The sequence below is a fragment of the Drosophila virilis genome, chromosome 5 (genome assembly GCF_030788295.1).
Source record: "Drosophila virilis strain 15010-1051.87 chromosome 5, Dvir_AGI_RSII-ME, whole genome shotgun sequence".
Classification (NCBI taxonomy): Eukaryota; Metazoa; Arthropoda; class Insecta; order Diptera; family Drosophilidae; genus Drosophila; species Drosophila virilis.
The window spans coordinates 143010-157649 of record NC_091547.1 but is presented as its reverse complement, the minus strand read 5'-3'; the positions used below and the strand labels follow the sequence as shown (position 1 = coordinate 157649).

The 14640-nt window shown below is 35.5% G+C and overlaps 2 protein-coding genes and 1 long non-coding RNA gene across 4 annotated transcripts in view; 2 read left to right on the top strand and 1 right to left on the bottom strand.

Annotated features, from left to right (window-relative positions):
- The window catches only part of tun (N-terminal glutamine amidase tungus), a 98063-nt gene that overhangs the window by 34168 nt on the left and 49255 nt on the right, over positions 1-14640 (top strand). The window lies entirely within an intron of this gene.
- The window catches only part of luna, a 76166-nt gene that overhangs the window by 60607 nt on the left and 919 nt on the right, over positions 1-14640 (bottom strand). For both annotated transcript variants that reach the window (XM_070210085.1, XM_002059252.4), the window contains exon 2: positions 13804-14431. Coding sequence is in view for 1 of the 2 variants with exons in the window: in XM_002059252.4 (XP_002059288.2) it covers positions 13804-13905 (102 nt within the window). In the remaining variant the exon portion in view is untranslated. The remainder of the gene's footprint in view (positions 1-13803; positions 14432-14640) is intronic.
- LOC138911380 (uncharacterized) lies at positions 4737-5525 on the top strand. Its single transcript, XR_011416941.1, has 2 exons — positions 4737-5287; positions 5358-5525. It is a non-coding gene; the product is annotated as an uncharacterized lncRNA (long non-coding RNA).

Here is a 14640-nt window from a genome sequence, read left to right as displayed (position 1 = left end):
TTCTAAAAAAACCAGTTAAGAGAAAGTATTTAGGATGCAGGCGGTCCTTAAAAAAAATCATCTTTTGACTTTAGCTCCTTATCTGTGTCTCATACAGATTTTCTAATATACAAAAAAGTTATTTTTAATGCTGTGAAAGATAAAAATGTTTGTCATCGGTTTGTTTAGGTGGGCACGGCAAAAAATGCTATTTTTTATTTTATTTTGTAATAATAATAATAATTTTTTTTTTTGGTTATCTATTAGAAACTAAAGGACATTGTGAATCCTTGTGGACATAACCCTAAAGGAAATAAAGTAACAAGAAAGAAAAGTTGTCTTTGGAGACGATTTAGTACACGGAAAATTTAATACACCATACAGAAACATTTTCCCAGAAAAAAACTAGATTGCAAAACCAACATTTGTGCCTGTCAAAATACTGAACCTTGTAATGCAGACTGCAACAGTCAATGACCGACCTAAATGGGTTTGCTATACTAAAGGCTCACTTGGCTCATAAAACCATGCGTAATTGACGACAGTTGGGCGTCTTAAAGCTGCCAGACGTGCCAAATGAGAGAGCGTAAAATTAACAATTTCTTAAGTACTATAAGGAAAGCAGTCAAAACAGAGCGTATTGAACCCAAATTACAATACCCATTACTATGTGGTCACTCTGTACCATATTGAAATATAAGTCCTCACAAATCTTATAGAGCCGCGGCAGTACTACGCGTTCGACTTAGAATGACTTTTTTATATTAATGATACACAAAACAATGACTTAGATAAGTAAGAAAACAATTACAACAATGGCAAAATGCTATCTAAATAGCACTCAACGCAAACTTTAAAAATCGTAATCAATTGCCACTATTAAAATTTTTAACTACAAGTATTTCCCTAGTTTTTAAAAGGTAATCAGTTGCTATTAATGTAAATATTGGATATTAAGGACAATAGTATTATAAATTTTATAACTATGCACAGAGTGTGTCAAGTTTTAAGTGACGTAAATGTTCTTCTCTCCACTGGTCTCTCTTTCACTCCCCGGTACTTGATATTAAGCACTTTGTCATTTGTGTGTCAAAGCATGCCAGCGTGAAATGGCGATGAGACAAACACAACACAACAAACCTGAAATGGTGCTGGCAAAATTATAACGTATAAACAAATTCCAAACTGAGTGAGTGCTTCACTGACAAGCTGACGGCTACGCATGCAGAAATGGGAAGTGAAGAGTCGCTGTGGTAGAAGCGTTTAAGTAACTTGCAATGTCTAATGCGCCATGGTATATTTGATGTGAAGCACAACCTGTCAGCAATGCTGAGAACCAGTTGCAACTTGCCGCAGGGCTTTAGCAGCTCTTTTGGCCAGCAGCGCATCAATAGCAACAACAAGCAACCCCCTCAAATGTCGATCCTAACGTGGTACTTCTTAAAACCACACGCAAACTGTCTTTGCTGCAATAGCGTTTGATCGTTCCCCTTCTTCTTAGACAGGGAAGCATAACACGTTATGAAGGTAATGTATATAAAACGACAGTTGAGTTGTTGTTCACGTCACACTTTTACTATCTTAAATGTAGTGGTAAAAGTTGATGAAAGGGAGAGTCATAATTAAATTTTGGTTTAATACTTTTGTTTTCATCGTGACGTACACGGTATTTTTCAATAACGATCTCAATTAAATAAGCAATGTAAAATGCTATAGATACATAATACTAATAGTTTAATTTGCGTGTGTATTCCGCCTATATATAAACTTTCATATTTACACCACTTTCATTGCAAGTATATACTGTTGATGTCTTGTTCTTTCACTTCGCTGCGGCATTGACCAACTTTAGTCCACCTAAATTGAATCAAGTGTTTATCACTGGCCCAAGTTTTCTTGCACATATACATAACAATATCTTATCAGGAGAGCTAAGTGCAAACTTTGTTATGTCAACGCGTTGGTAGCTTCACTTTATATGTGGATATTGTGTTGTTTGCTATTTTCGTTTTCGTTAAGTTGCTTTCCATTGTTTATTTTGACTTGCCGTTAACACATAATATTTTTATAGTTGCTCAACAAACTTAACTGATATCAATTAATTAGCGAAAAAAGCGAAAGTGCTCCTCAACGATGCGATGCAACATCATACTGGTACGCATTAAGAGTAAGGGGGTAGAGAGTCCAAAGATGATAGCATTAAATATTAAATTCCAATGACTGAAGATACGTAAGGCATTAAACATTTATGGGAGTTTTGCCCAGCTTAGGTTAGGCTAGCTCATTTGAAATGCAACCGAAAATTGATGTCGCAGCGTGTCGCAGCGCATTAGGTAATGGCCACCGTTGTAAGGACCGCTTGCCACACTTAATAGGGGAGAATACCAAGCAATTCATACTCATTCCAAACTCCCAACACGCGCGCACCCACTCGCAAAATATTCATGTGGTCTAGAGTCACGTCAGAGCTGCTTTTTATGATGTTGCAGCCAAAAATAATGGGGCATATATGCAAGTAAAATCATTTTGGCTGAATGCTTATAATCGCTTATGTACGTTGATTATACTGTTTTAGGCCTGACTCTTGTCCTTTTCATTACACAGCACCGTGCTCGTGTCAATCAGCATATTTTCCAATTTTTTTAAAAAAAGGCATCTAACGAAAAATTTCGACACTCAGCCATACATGGAAAATTTAGCAACTGCCAAGACCACGTCAATTTTTTGTTGTCCTGATGCCTTTCTTTTTAACATCGCAAAGTATTTTTTAAGTAATTGAACAAATCTTATGCAAATCACATTAAATTCTTCATAACAACAACATCGATAGCAACTAAAATTGGCGGTGCAATGTGGAAAAAAACTTTTAACACAGCCTGCACTTTCATGTGGGAATAGAAAATTTAGGTTGTGCGTTATGTGCGCCTTTTAAGTACTGTCTTGGCAGGCTTCAGACATAAATTATTTGCCGGTTAAAGACTACCTTGCGTCAGATCTATTAAAAAGTAAAAATTCCCTTAAAGCACATACAGCATAAGAATGAAATACCTCATAAGCATTCAAAGTAAAGCTGTTTATAATTGCTCCTTGAGCATCTGCTTGCCATTTGTTTAAGCAATACAATTGTACTTCAACAAACCGTGTTCTCTCCTCACGGCGAAAGGAAAAGCTGGCAAAAAGAAAACTAAGCCGCGCTGCGACGTGTCATTTGCAGGGTTACAGTCGCTAGTTTGACGAAAATTGAATTTTGAGACATGCTTTAAGCAAAGAAACAACATACAAAAAGAAAATTGTAATTGAAAGGCACAGCCAACAATTATAGCAATTTTTCAACAGCAACCATAAAAATGAGCTATGCACAAGCCCACGACCGCCAGCCAAGCAACAACAGTTACCACACCGAAAAATGGCTACGCAGCAACAAAATGGCGGCTGTATAAACAGAAATCGAGTTGAGAACGGCTTGCACAACAACGGGCGATGGCGCAAAGGCGACGAACGAACGTCAAAATAAACAACTGCACGACACGAGCCGTTAATATGTTTCCGCGAGAGTGTATACGTGCGCTGTTTAGTGCCCCTACTCTACTCATATCTCTCTGTTACTCTCTATGTAGCTGCATCGCTCCATAAAGTGTCCTTGTTTTCCTTTTTTTTAACTTTACGTAAATTGCGCGCTTTTTATTATGCTACACTCTTGCTGAATCTCTCCCCATTTTCCCACCATACTCAACTCAAAAAATTACCCATAAGTGGTTTCCTTTTGCGATTGATCGCACAAAAAATGCTTGTGTACATTTCATTCAGATCAGTTCCAAATGACAGCGAATTCAAATATAATGCTCTGAAGTTTTTCTTTATATAAGAGTCGCTCTTACTTTGCCTATTATAGTACATTCTTCGAAACCATGACTTCACCATTGTATCCCTACAACTCTCTACATTACATCCTCGCCACTTCCTGGAATTTCGCCTGCAATCTATCTAATTTTCGTGCGTTTTCTCTCTTTCTCGTATTGTTTCTCTCTGCTACATTCTTTTTTCACCTCACGACTTTCCTACCTTTTCAATCGCCGATCGTCCTTTAGGGAGTGCAAATGAATGTTTGCATGACAAACGGGTTAATTTCAACTTGTTGCAGAATCAGCGTATACACGGCAGCAACATCGACTACCAACAGCACAAACAGGATTTTTATAGGCAGAATAACTGCTGTCGGATGATGATGCAACCACAAGAGTTACAGGCACGCCTGTTAGCTAGTTATGACGTGGGCGGTTTGTCGACGCTAATAGCAAACATTGTAGAATCCATTCCCTGTAGATATATACTTTATATTTAGTTCTTTTTTGGAAGTATTTGTAGATTTTTTTATGATTTTATACAGCTTCGAAAAACAGAATATGACAAGGCCCGATTCTGGGCAGTCGAGAATAATGTAATATAGTCAAACGGTGGCTGACTAACCATATTATATAGTCGAGGGGAGTTGACAAAACATAAGATATAAAATAATTTAAATTCGCATAATTCGCCCAGAATTCATCATTACCAATAATGAACTGCAAGTCTAAAATGCATAGAGCTTGACGGACGCTGACTACTAGTTAAGCTCAGATGGTTAGTGCAAGTAAAAATGAATATTATACTGAAGTCATTTATGTTTGGAATCTTTAGCATTTTGCGGATTGCTTAGCGTATCCAAATGCATTACTTTCAAAGAAAGCATGTACCACGCTGCAAGCTTGTTTGAATTGTGTTTTCATTAGCTAAACACAAATTGAAGCGACACGTTTTCTTGGGTCGAACCAGACAACAAAAGGAATAATGCCGAGCTATAAGAGTTGCATGTCTTAAAAACATAACACTTAAAACAAACATAAAAAGGCAACGTAAACGTATGTGGCAGAGAGTGAGAAAAATCAATATTAACTACTGTTTAAACATGGCTTACAAAAAATATAAACTGTCTATTGTTGTCCACAAACAGTGCCTGGCGGCACCGAAGACTATTCAACAATCGATCTGCATTCCTCAGAAAAAAAAATATCTACAACTACAGAACCTTGAGCCAAAAGCAGATATTTAATAAATTCAATTGCAACAGCTGTTACGAATTACCTACCTTTAGCTTTCACTTTTCTAACTGACAAAAAATTATCAGTATCCATTTTCACTTGCATCTACAAAATATTAGATCACTCACAGAAACATTATCTTTAAAACTCAAAATATAATTGAAATAAATTCTGAAAAATAAAATTTTTCATCCAATATGTGCAAAAGAAATTCACAGAAACCGAATAAGGTATTAATATTGTTCCTCTTTGCATTTGCTATTGTTCTGAAATTGGCCATAATTATTCTGGAATTCGTAGTTTGAACTTACCCGAACAAACTGACAAATATAAAATATGGAAGGAGAAGAAACCCCAATTTACCTGCAATGAAAGAAAGGTTGAAGAAGCTATTATTTCTGCTATGCTGTGTTTATATATATTTATTAAGTGAATGTTAAGTAAAGTAAAACACAAGACAATTCTTAAGCAACCTGTTCCTGTACAAAGTAGGCAGATACCTGTACGTGCAGAATGGGCACAGTATCTTTCAACGACCTTCTACACAACCTAAAAGGTGCGTGTGTCGCACTTGACATATTCGGTAACAAAGGGCGCTTATTGGTCTATTTCATATTTGTCCCTTAACTTTTGTTGACTTCTGGCGTCATCGCCGCTTTGCTTTGATATTGTAATGCTTGTCTTTTACAAGCACAAACATATTTTAGCTGCTGTGCACTACAAAATCACAGCAAATAATGGCAGCGTTAGCCCAAAAAAAAAATAAACAAAATATAGGTTGTTGGGTCGCTTATCATAGCCGATTCCAAATTGAAGTTTCTCAAATCCTCCGTTCATGTTTAAATGTCATTGACATATGGCTTGAAGTATGAAATCATTTTTTTTGCCGAATTTTATGGTCTAATGGCAAGCGTCAAAAGTTCAAGTAGTACTTTGAAGCTCTCAAACAATTATTAAATATTTTTAGGAAGAAAAAAAGAGTTTTTTTTATTGACATTAACTTGGACATTATCTTTTTACTCCGCAAATTAACTTGAATAAGATTACTGATAAACGCTGGAATCTTTTTGACCACCTTAATTAATGTAATATAATATCTTGTCCTACAAACTAATAGCTAAATGAAACATAAAAGTCAAATGCACAGCATTTTTGTGTGGCTTGTGGAATCTTAATTGAGTTTGATTAATGAAGAATTTGTACTGTATATTTGTATAATCTGTTAGGTAGGTTAGGAACTAAGAAGTCTGAACATGTCGCAAATTCCCAAACACTGTGCCAAAAACCAGCTTCACAGTGAAGGTCTACCTTTGCCAGGAATCGCAGCATCATTAATTACGAAAACCAATAAATGTATCGGACACCGTTTAAGTTAGGAAAGTCAGCCGCAGGCCGAAAATAAGTTGTCATCATTAGTTTCAGTTACGCATACAATTTCGTCATAGTAACCAAGCCTGGAATAAATTTGAAAAAGAGGGCCCCAGAAGAATACTTGCGTGTCAGATGGTTGAATGACAAGCACTAAAACAACGAAGGCATCTCAACTAATTTAATGTTTATGTTTTTAAACACATCTCAAAAACAACCCTTATTAAAAAAGCTCTGCCATTAATCATTATTGTATAAACATCAATTGGTATTTAAAGTGTAGCAAAAACAGCACGCAAGAATAGTAAACGTTAGTCCTGGGTAGAACGCCTTACACAATCAATGGGCCGCTCCGTCGAAAAGACGTAAAATTGAAAATTAGATTTTTCGTGAAAAAAATGATCAAGTATAGAAATGCAAGCCTTTTCAATCAGCCACTCAGGGAAAAGTACATACCTTGTATATTGCAGAATGCTTTGATATGTTATTGCTAACATAGTATAGTCAAGGGTGAAGAGATAAATACTATTCTACATATACATTTTTTCATTTCCAAAACCATATATTATCTCAAAGTTATGTCTTATTGTGGGTTGATTGGCTTTGTACAAAGAAGTCGTATCGTCCATGCCCTTCAAGACCGGTCGCTTGCGACCATTAATAATTTTTAGCCTCAGATGTATCTTTGACTTAATATTATCCAACTCTACATTTTATTTATAAACATATACATTGATAATTTATTTTATTCAAGTGTTCAATGTTTCCATTCGCATTGGTCCGTCATTGTTGTTTTTTTATTATTGGCTAATGTCTTTTATAATTTCCAATAATTCTAAGCTCTCCCTGTAAGCGTAATATGCATATAAAATCAAATTTTTTTTACACATATTCGGTAATGTTAATTTAAAGTTTAGATTCATTGTGGTTATGTGGCGGCTATGTTGCGCTTTCATGATGGCGCACACAAATTTTTAAGTTGTACTTTTTATGAAAAATGTCGATTTAAGAACCCACATTAATTGGGAGACTGCTCTGTGGAAATTATCAATTTATTTAATGCAATTTAGGGCAGCTAAGAGCGTCGAGTCAATTGATGCTCTTAGGCACAAAATCTCGCACGAATAAAAGATTCAGAAACAAAGGGTACACAAGTGGACAGACACAGTGGCGTGTGTAAATTGATTTCAGGGCACGCCTTTGCACCCAGCTAACAGTGTGAAATAACTCAAAAGTCGACATGATGGGGAGACAATCCCAAAAATATGTTTGGAACCAACATTGAGGGGTGCCACTGTTTCTGCTTTCAAAATGCATTCCCAGGCCAACAAATACACAACACACATTCTTGAGCTGGCAGCTTGGAGTGTTATGTGAGTCTGAAAATTTTGTTTGGATGGGTGATTAACATATGGTGAGGGCAACAACACACAAACACTTTGTTTCTGTTGCTTAGCTTATGTAGTCTTTTTGGAAAATTGTATATAACACTAAGTGAGGGGTGCGCTGTTTTATAACAGGCAAGACAAGTTTTAATTTTTCTATAAATAATAAGAAGTATTTTTACAACAAATTAAATTAATATATATATATATAATAAAGCGCAGACCGTGACGAATGATTCAGCCCATCTCTGAATCAGCCCAAGGAGTCATCGTCATTAATATTCGCTTATCACAGCTGCATGGTAACATATCAGACGCCACAGGAAGTTAGCCACAATGATCCTCGGTTCAGTTTTAATCTTTTCGTTCTGATAGCGGCTAATGTGGCACGCCCATATCATTTATGAGGCGTCGAATGGCTCACAACAAATATATAAACAGCCAGTGAAAATAGTGAGAAAGATTGTTGGCTGAATGGGAAAGCAATATCATCTCGCCAGCATTTGCTGATTGTAAGCAAGTGTCAATACAGCAGCCGCCATATGTTAACAGCCGGTTTGATTTTGATTTCGTAAGTGGGTCTATTAGTTGAGCGGGTGCGTCTGCAAAACAATTTGCTTTTATTAAAGTGGGCACAGTATTTCCATCCATCGCCTTTACTATGCGTCCATTTGTGATATTCAAAAATGAAAATCACAGCTCTCGCTCTTTTTCGCCTTTTTGCTGTGACATAATGAAAAAGGCATTATTGGAAAAAAGGTTCTTGCATAAATCGTTGACTGACCACAGTATTTATTGATTGCAATCTTTAATTTTCCGTGGTTGAAAAATATAGGTTTTCAGCCCCGATTTGAAGTTCTGCGCAAGGTATCTTCGAGTCGAACACCATCCCAAGCACATTCTTCAGTTCTATTTTATTTTTTAATTTCGACATGCTTATATACCATTTTTCATTTTAGCGCGCTTGCTCTCGATTTGTAATTAATATGTAAGTACTATGGACTTGATGTGTATGCCAGCCAAATAGTTTACTCCGCCTCACGTCGTGGCTTAATTACAGCCAGTTAGGCAGGTGATTAAAGAACTAGCATCGGAAACATGTTGACAACTGTCAACTGTTTTAACATTGAGCTGCTGTTCTAAACCACAGCACACAAATAAACGCATTTCCCTGTTTATGCCTCTGTCCCTCAGCACCCTAGTAAATAAGGACTGTCAGATGAGCAGGGCCACTGTCGCCGCTATGTCTAAACATGAAAAACAACCCCGTAGGTCCCCTTCTTATGCGTCTGCCATTAAACCAGGCAGTAAGCCCCTCGCTTACCATTCAAAGTACGACGCATTTACTTCTTGATAAATAATGTACACGATATATATACATTTATATATTATGGGGTCGTACGTATGCGTACCATTTGGGTTTGTTTTATGATGCAAATTAGACAAAATGGCAAGTGTGCCAAATTTAAAATAAAAATTCTACATTTTTAAAGAGAAAAAAGTTTATTATAGAAGGCTGTTACGTGTTGTTTCTTTTTTCCCATCTCTTGCGCAAACATTTGCACAAGACGCTTGCACAAGTGTTGTTTGCGCAGAGAAATAAAAAACAATTTGTATTTATTTACAATTTACATAAAAATAAAACAATAACTGTGCAATTGGCTGTACAATAAAATTGTCTATTTGTACATTTTTGTTTCTCTGTCTACGTTTTTCGCTTAAACGACTCGTATATACATATATTCACATACGTATGTATACGGTTGCCTGTGTAACCAGCACGTGGCGCCTCAAAATGTGCAAATTAGTTGTCAAACCGAGTCCGGTGTGAATATTTGTTAATTGAAAAGGATTAGTTACTGCCACAAGAATGCTAATACATCGTAGCAGTAAGTTCTCTGCACATTTTGGGCCAAATAATAAATATTTTTAGTGTATAATAGGGAGAAAAGAGATAAGCAGAATCGAACGAGAAGTCAAAGATTCCATAAAAAATTGACTGTAACACAACAACATAGAAAAGGATTCATTAGCTTCATATGCACACATGTATGTATGTATTCTATGACTAACTGATAAGAAAAATTACTCGAGGAAATGAGCAGCAAACCACTTAGCACACGCGTACACAACCAAACCCATATCCGCCTTGGTTAGCAAAAAAAAAAAAAAACAATCTCTGAGAAAAAAACACAACTGTAATTAATACGAAACATATTCACTCATTACCAGGAGACTTTATCAACGAACCCAAATCCTTGAGCACGAAAAGAACATGAGGACAAACCACAATCGTTGACGGTGACTGCTGACTACTGATAAAAGCGATTCTCTCATCCCACCAGATATACATACCTTCTGCATCTGTTTTTATCCAGAAGAAACATACTAACGTAGCTGAATGCTCCGCATAATAAGGCGTGGGAGCTGTCAACTTGATTTATGACTCTAATAAATACAAGTTTATCGTCTAGCAACCGAGCATACATAATTGTACAACCAATTAGGAACGCATATAATTCAAACTTAAAGCATTAATTTAAAGAAATATTTTAGCAAAAAATCGCATGTACACACATGTATATTTCTAGGATTTAGCTGAATCTCGAGGCTCGACTTGGCAGCTATAAATTCCTACCTTTTCAAAATCAAAAGGATGCTTGTATGAGAGAAGTAAGAATCAATATTAGAAGTGTTAGCTGTGTGTCCTTGTGTTTAGCTTAGCACTGGTACTAGATGACAGTTGCTGCAGCTCCCAACGGCCACTTTTGCATATGAGCGGTAATTGCAATTCAGTTTTGTGCAATTTCTGAGTTAACAGTATGGAACTGAACCATGTCCATATTGAACTTGAGATTCGTTTTAATTCAGTAGTAGGTTGAATATTGAGCTTTTGGTGTAGCATAAGGGCTGTTGATCCGTGTGGGAATTGTATGTCGCCCCAACAACTGTACAAAAGCGCGAAGTTTTAAGTTGTGCCAGTGCTGGTGCTTTTGCTGTTTTTAACTGCTCTTAAGTTTGTTAACTCAAACACATACCATTGCAAAAAACGGACCAATGTGGCGTAATGCTTTTGGTTTAATTTGCAACCCAGTTAATGAGTAACACAAATGCACATACGCACCTCAAATCTGCAAATAAGTATGTACACACATGTTTCAGCATATGCATAAAACGGAACACTGCTACGTTCACAATAACTGCCTAGGCATCCACACAACTATAAAAGACAGGTCCCATACGCACAAGCACACGAACACATTCAGATAGTGTATATATGAGTGTGCATATTTGATGATTAATTGCAGCCAACATGATAAATGATTAGGGGTGATAAGAGTAGCAACGGCAAGCGCCACTCAAAGAAGTATATAGAAGCTAAGGGTAGGTAGTAGCACGCGTGTTTGGAACTATCTCGGGTATCTGGTTTGCTTCTAAGATGTCGTAGCAGTGGCAATTCAGACTGCTGAGTTTAGCTGCCTTGCAAGTATTTAAGGCGCACAGGCGCATAGCCCTCACGTTTTGGGCCACGTTGAGAATATTTTTCGCAATTGCACGTATTTGGGATTGCCTTTTCTTTGTATTTGTTGGTTTGGGTTGCCTCTGATGTTCAAATAAAAAAAAAAAGTTGCCTCGTATTCGTTAGGAACCAAAGGACTGCTCGACATCCAAGAAGGAATTCGTCGGCGACGTGTTAGTCAATGATGTGGGTGCTGAAGTTGTTGCTGCCTTTAGCTTATTATCTTTACGCTTATATGTGTGTGTCACATAATATGTGGGCATCTGTCTTCATGAATTTAACATTTCCAAAGCCCAGCATTTTTCTCTCCCTTATTTAAGTTTCTTCCTCTTTTTTTTTTTTTCTAAATTGGTACGTGCTATTTTGAGTTTGTTACATTTTTGGTGTGTAAAAAGTTAACTGCTGATTGCATATTGTGTGTAAGGATGGATGGGGATAGGATGTCACAACCAATCGCAGACTGATTTCGACACTTGTCTGCGCCAAAATGGAAAATAAAAGAACATCGAAATGAATTTATAATAAAATAAGGCTACACAACTCACGAGATATTTCTAAACGTTCACGGTGAAGCAGAATTTTCTTACAAGTTGTTGGCATATATTTAAATTATTCCCTAATGCGATGTTTTCTTGGATGCATGTGTGAACAAAGCATAATTTTACAGTTACACAAATAGGTGCGGATGTTTCTTTGCATACAGATAATGATACATATTTAGCTTATATTGTTTATCTTTGCCACAGTTAAAACAACTGCCAGCTGTCTAATTGCAGACAAGTGTCCGAGACAAATAGCTGCGTCCAAATATCGCAGCGTACATATCACAAACAATTTGAATAGAATACAAACACAGCAAACGCACCAAACGGAAGTACTCGGAAGTCAACGGGAAATAAGCAAAACATCCGTCGTATGCAGTATATTAATTACAAAGCGATTCCTTTTGGTGAAAATTGCTTCAAATGCTTTTAATTTTATTTTAATTTCCAAATATTACCAAGCGGGAGAAAAATGCATTTAACTTTGTTGCATTATTTACCTGCGTAGCAATTACGGATAGGATGCATGTAAGCATATGAAGTATACACAATCATGCACATAGTCTAGATTCATATTTCAACTTAGACTCGAGAAAAGAATGTTCAAAATTTTTCGAAAGTGTTTTCAGCAGTTTTCAACGCATCGAATTGTTTAAAAATAGTTGTGAATTCAATGAGGCATCTGAAAATAATTAAAATAAATTTTATAATCAAATAAAATGTTTGAACTATGTTACGAATGTGCTATATAGAATGTAAACAAATTCAGGAAAAGAAATGTGGTACGTTGTTTAAATACCAAAATTTAAAAGCTTAACTTTTTTCTAAGATATACAACAGTGAGCGCTGGTGGAAGGCATTAAACAGTATCTGCCTTATCTCTTTGCATGCCAATGAATTACGACTAGTGTTTGACATAGCCCACAAACGGTCAAGCAATTTTTTTATGCGTCACATGATGATAAGGCAGTCAACTTAACATTTTTGCAAAACAAAAATAAATATAAATGCAAACAAAAATAAATATAACAAGCCGAACCGCCAAGTCAGCTGTGGCTTCTGATAATTCAAAGTTTTGGTGATCGGCTTTATCACAGCAGGGATAAATGTTAAGAGCGAAGTTAAATTCATACATTAGCACAGTAATTCATACGTACATATATAAATGTGTATGTGTGTACATACATATTTTTTTTATATTTACATATAATTCAATATTTGCCAAATGCTTATGCACCTACGTATAATACACATGCGTAATTGTATATATACTCAAATGATAACCGACAGCGGCGGCGTCTGTTTATTTATGATCTATCTATCTATTATCTATTTTTTTAATGATTTAATTTTTTGCATATTGTTGAAATATTTGTATAAAGCAAATGCATTGACTTATATAAATATTGTTTATACATATTATGCATATAATATTTCTGTGCCGTATACACTGCTTTAATTTTTTTTTTCATTTAAAGTAATGGCGTAATCATAATTAATGTTATTTTAAACTCACCCACAAGTAGAAACAATTGCTCAACATATAATTCCCCCCGTAAAGACCTTCAAAACCAAAGATAAAATAGCTGCTCCTAAGGCATTAAATTTAGGTATGTATATAAATTATTAGCACATGTAGGTTTGACGTCAATTATAAAAATATAGGAAAATCTCACGTATAATAGACACTTATGCATTACATTTATACGGCGAGCTTCTATAATTTGCAATTTGCTTAAGCAAATATTTGTATATGGAGATTAACGAGTCTCGCTAAAACATATACTTTGAAATCGTTTCGATTTTTTGCTCTTAATATTGCAATGCTTATAGTTATCAAAAAACTGTATTTAGTATGGGACACACGATTGTCAGGAAAATAATAATAAATAACAATATAATAATCCTTTTTATTTTACATCTTCACTCACCTGTTGCCATTGATCCTCAATCGATGGCTGCGATGAGAAATAGCCAGTTGTGCAAATGCGCTCCAGTTCGTTGAATATATTCCCACTCGGTAAAATATCCATCTCGAGATCGTCGTCCTCAGTGGAAAAAAACTCCAAAGACTCCGTGATGAAGCCGTCCTGGTTTCTCTTTAGGGTACAAAATAAAACCAATATTGAGTACGCTATCGCGCTGACTCTGCGACTTTCTGTCGTTAATTATAAACGACGACAAATTCTTTTGCAATTTTTTGATTCGCACTCGATGCTAAATATATATATTTTGAATATTTTGATTTAAATATTGATTTGATTAGAGGTATTTCTGCATGACAATTGGCTTGGCTTTTACTTGAGCTACACTTGACAGCATCTTAACACACGCACATACAAAAAGATAATGATACAGATAACAAATATTTTGACACCTATTAATTTTGTATTGAGGTTTTTTGTATTTTTTTATAATTATTTTAGCAAATTTTTGCACATCATTTTTCTGGAATATTAAAGCGAAAACTTTTTTCAAATTTATTTGTGCTATTTTTTAATACATTTTTTAATTGCACACAATTTTGAATGGGTATTCCACAGTTGCAGTTGCTTGGAGCTGTAATATAAAAAAGACAATAATTATAATAAGTATTATTATTAATGATTAATATGCAGATAATATAAGGAATTGAAAAAAAGTGTTAATTCTCTCAATCATATCTATTTAATATCTAACTTAAAAAGAAAACACAATTTGTTTCTAGAATATACATTTTTCTGTGTGTAAAAACCAAGTAAACGAAACCAATAGTCATTTTCCCTTCC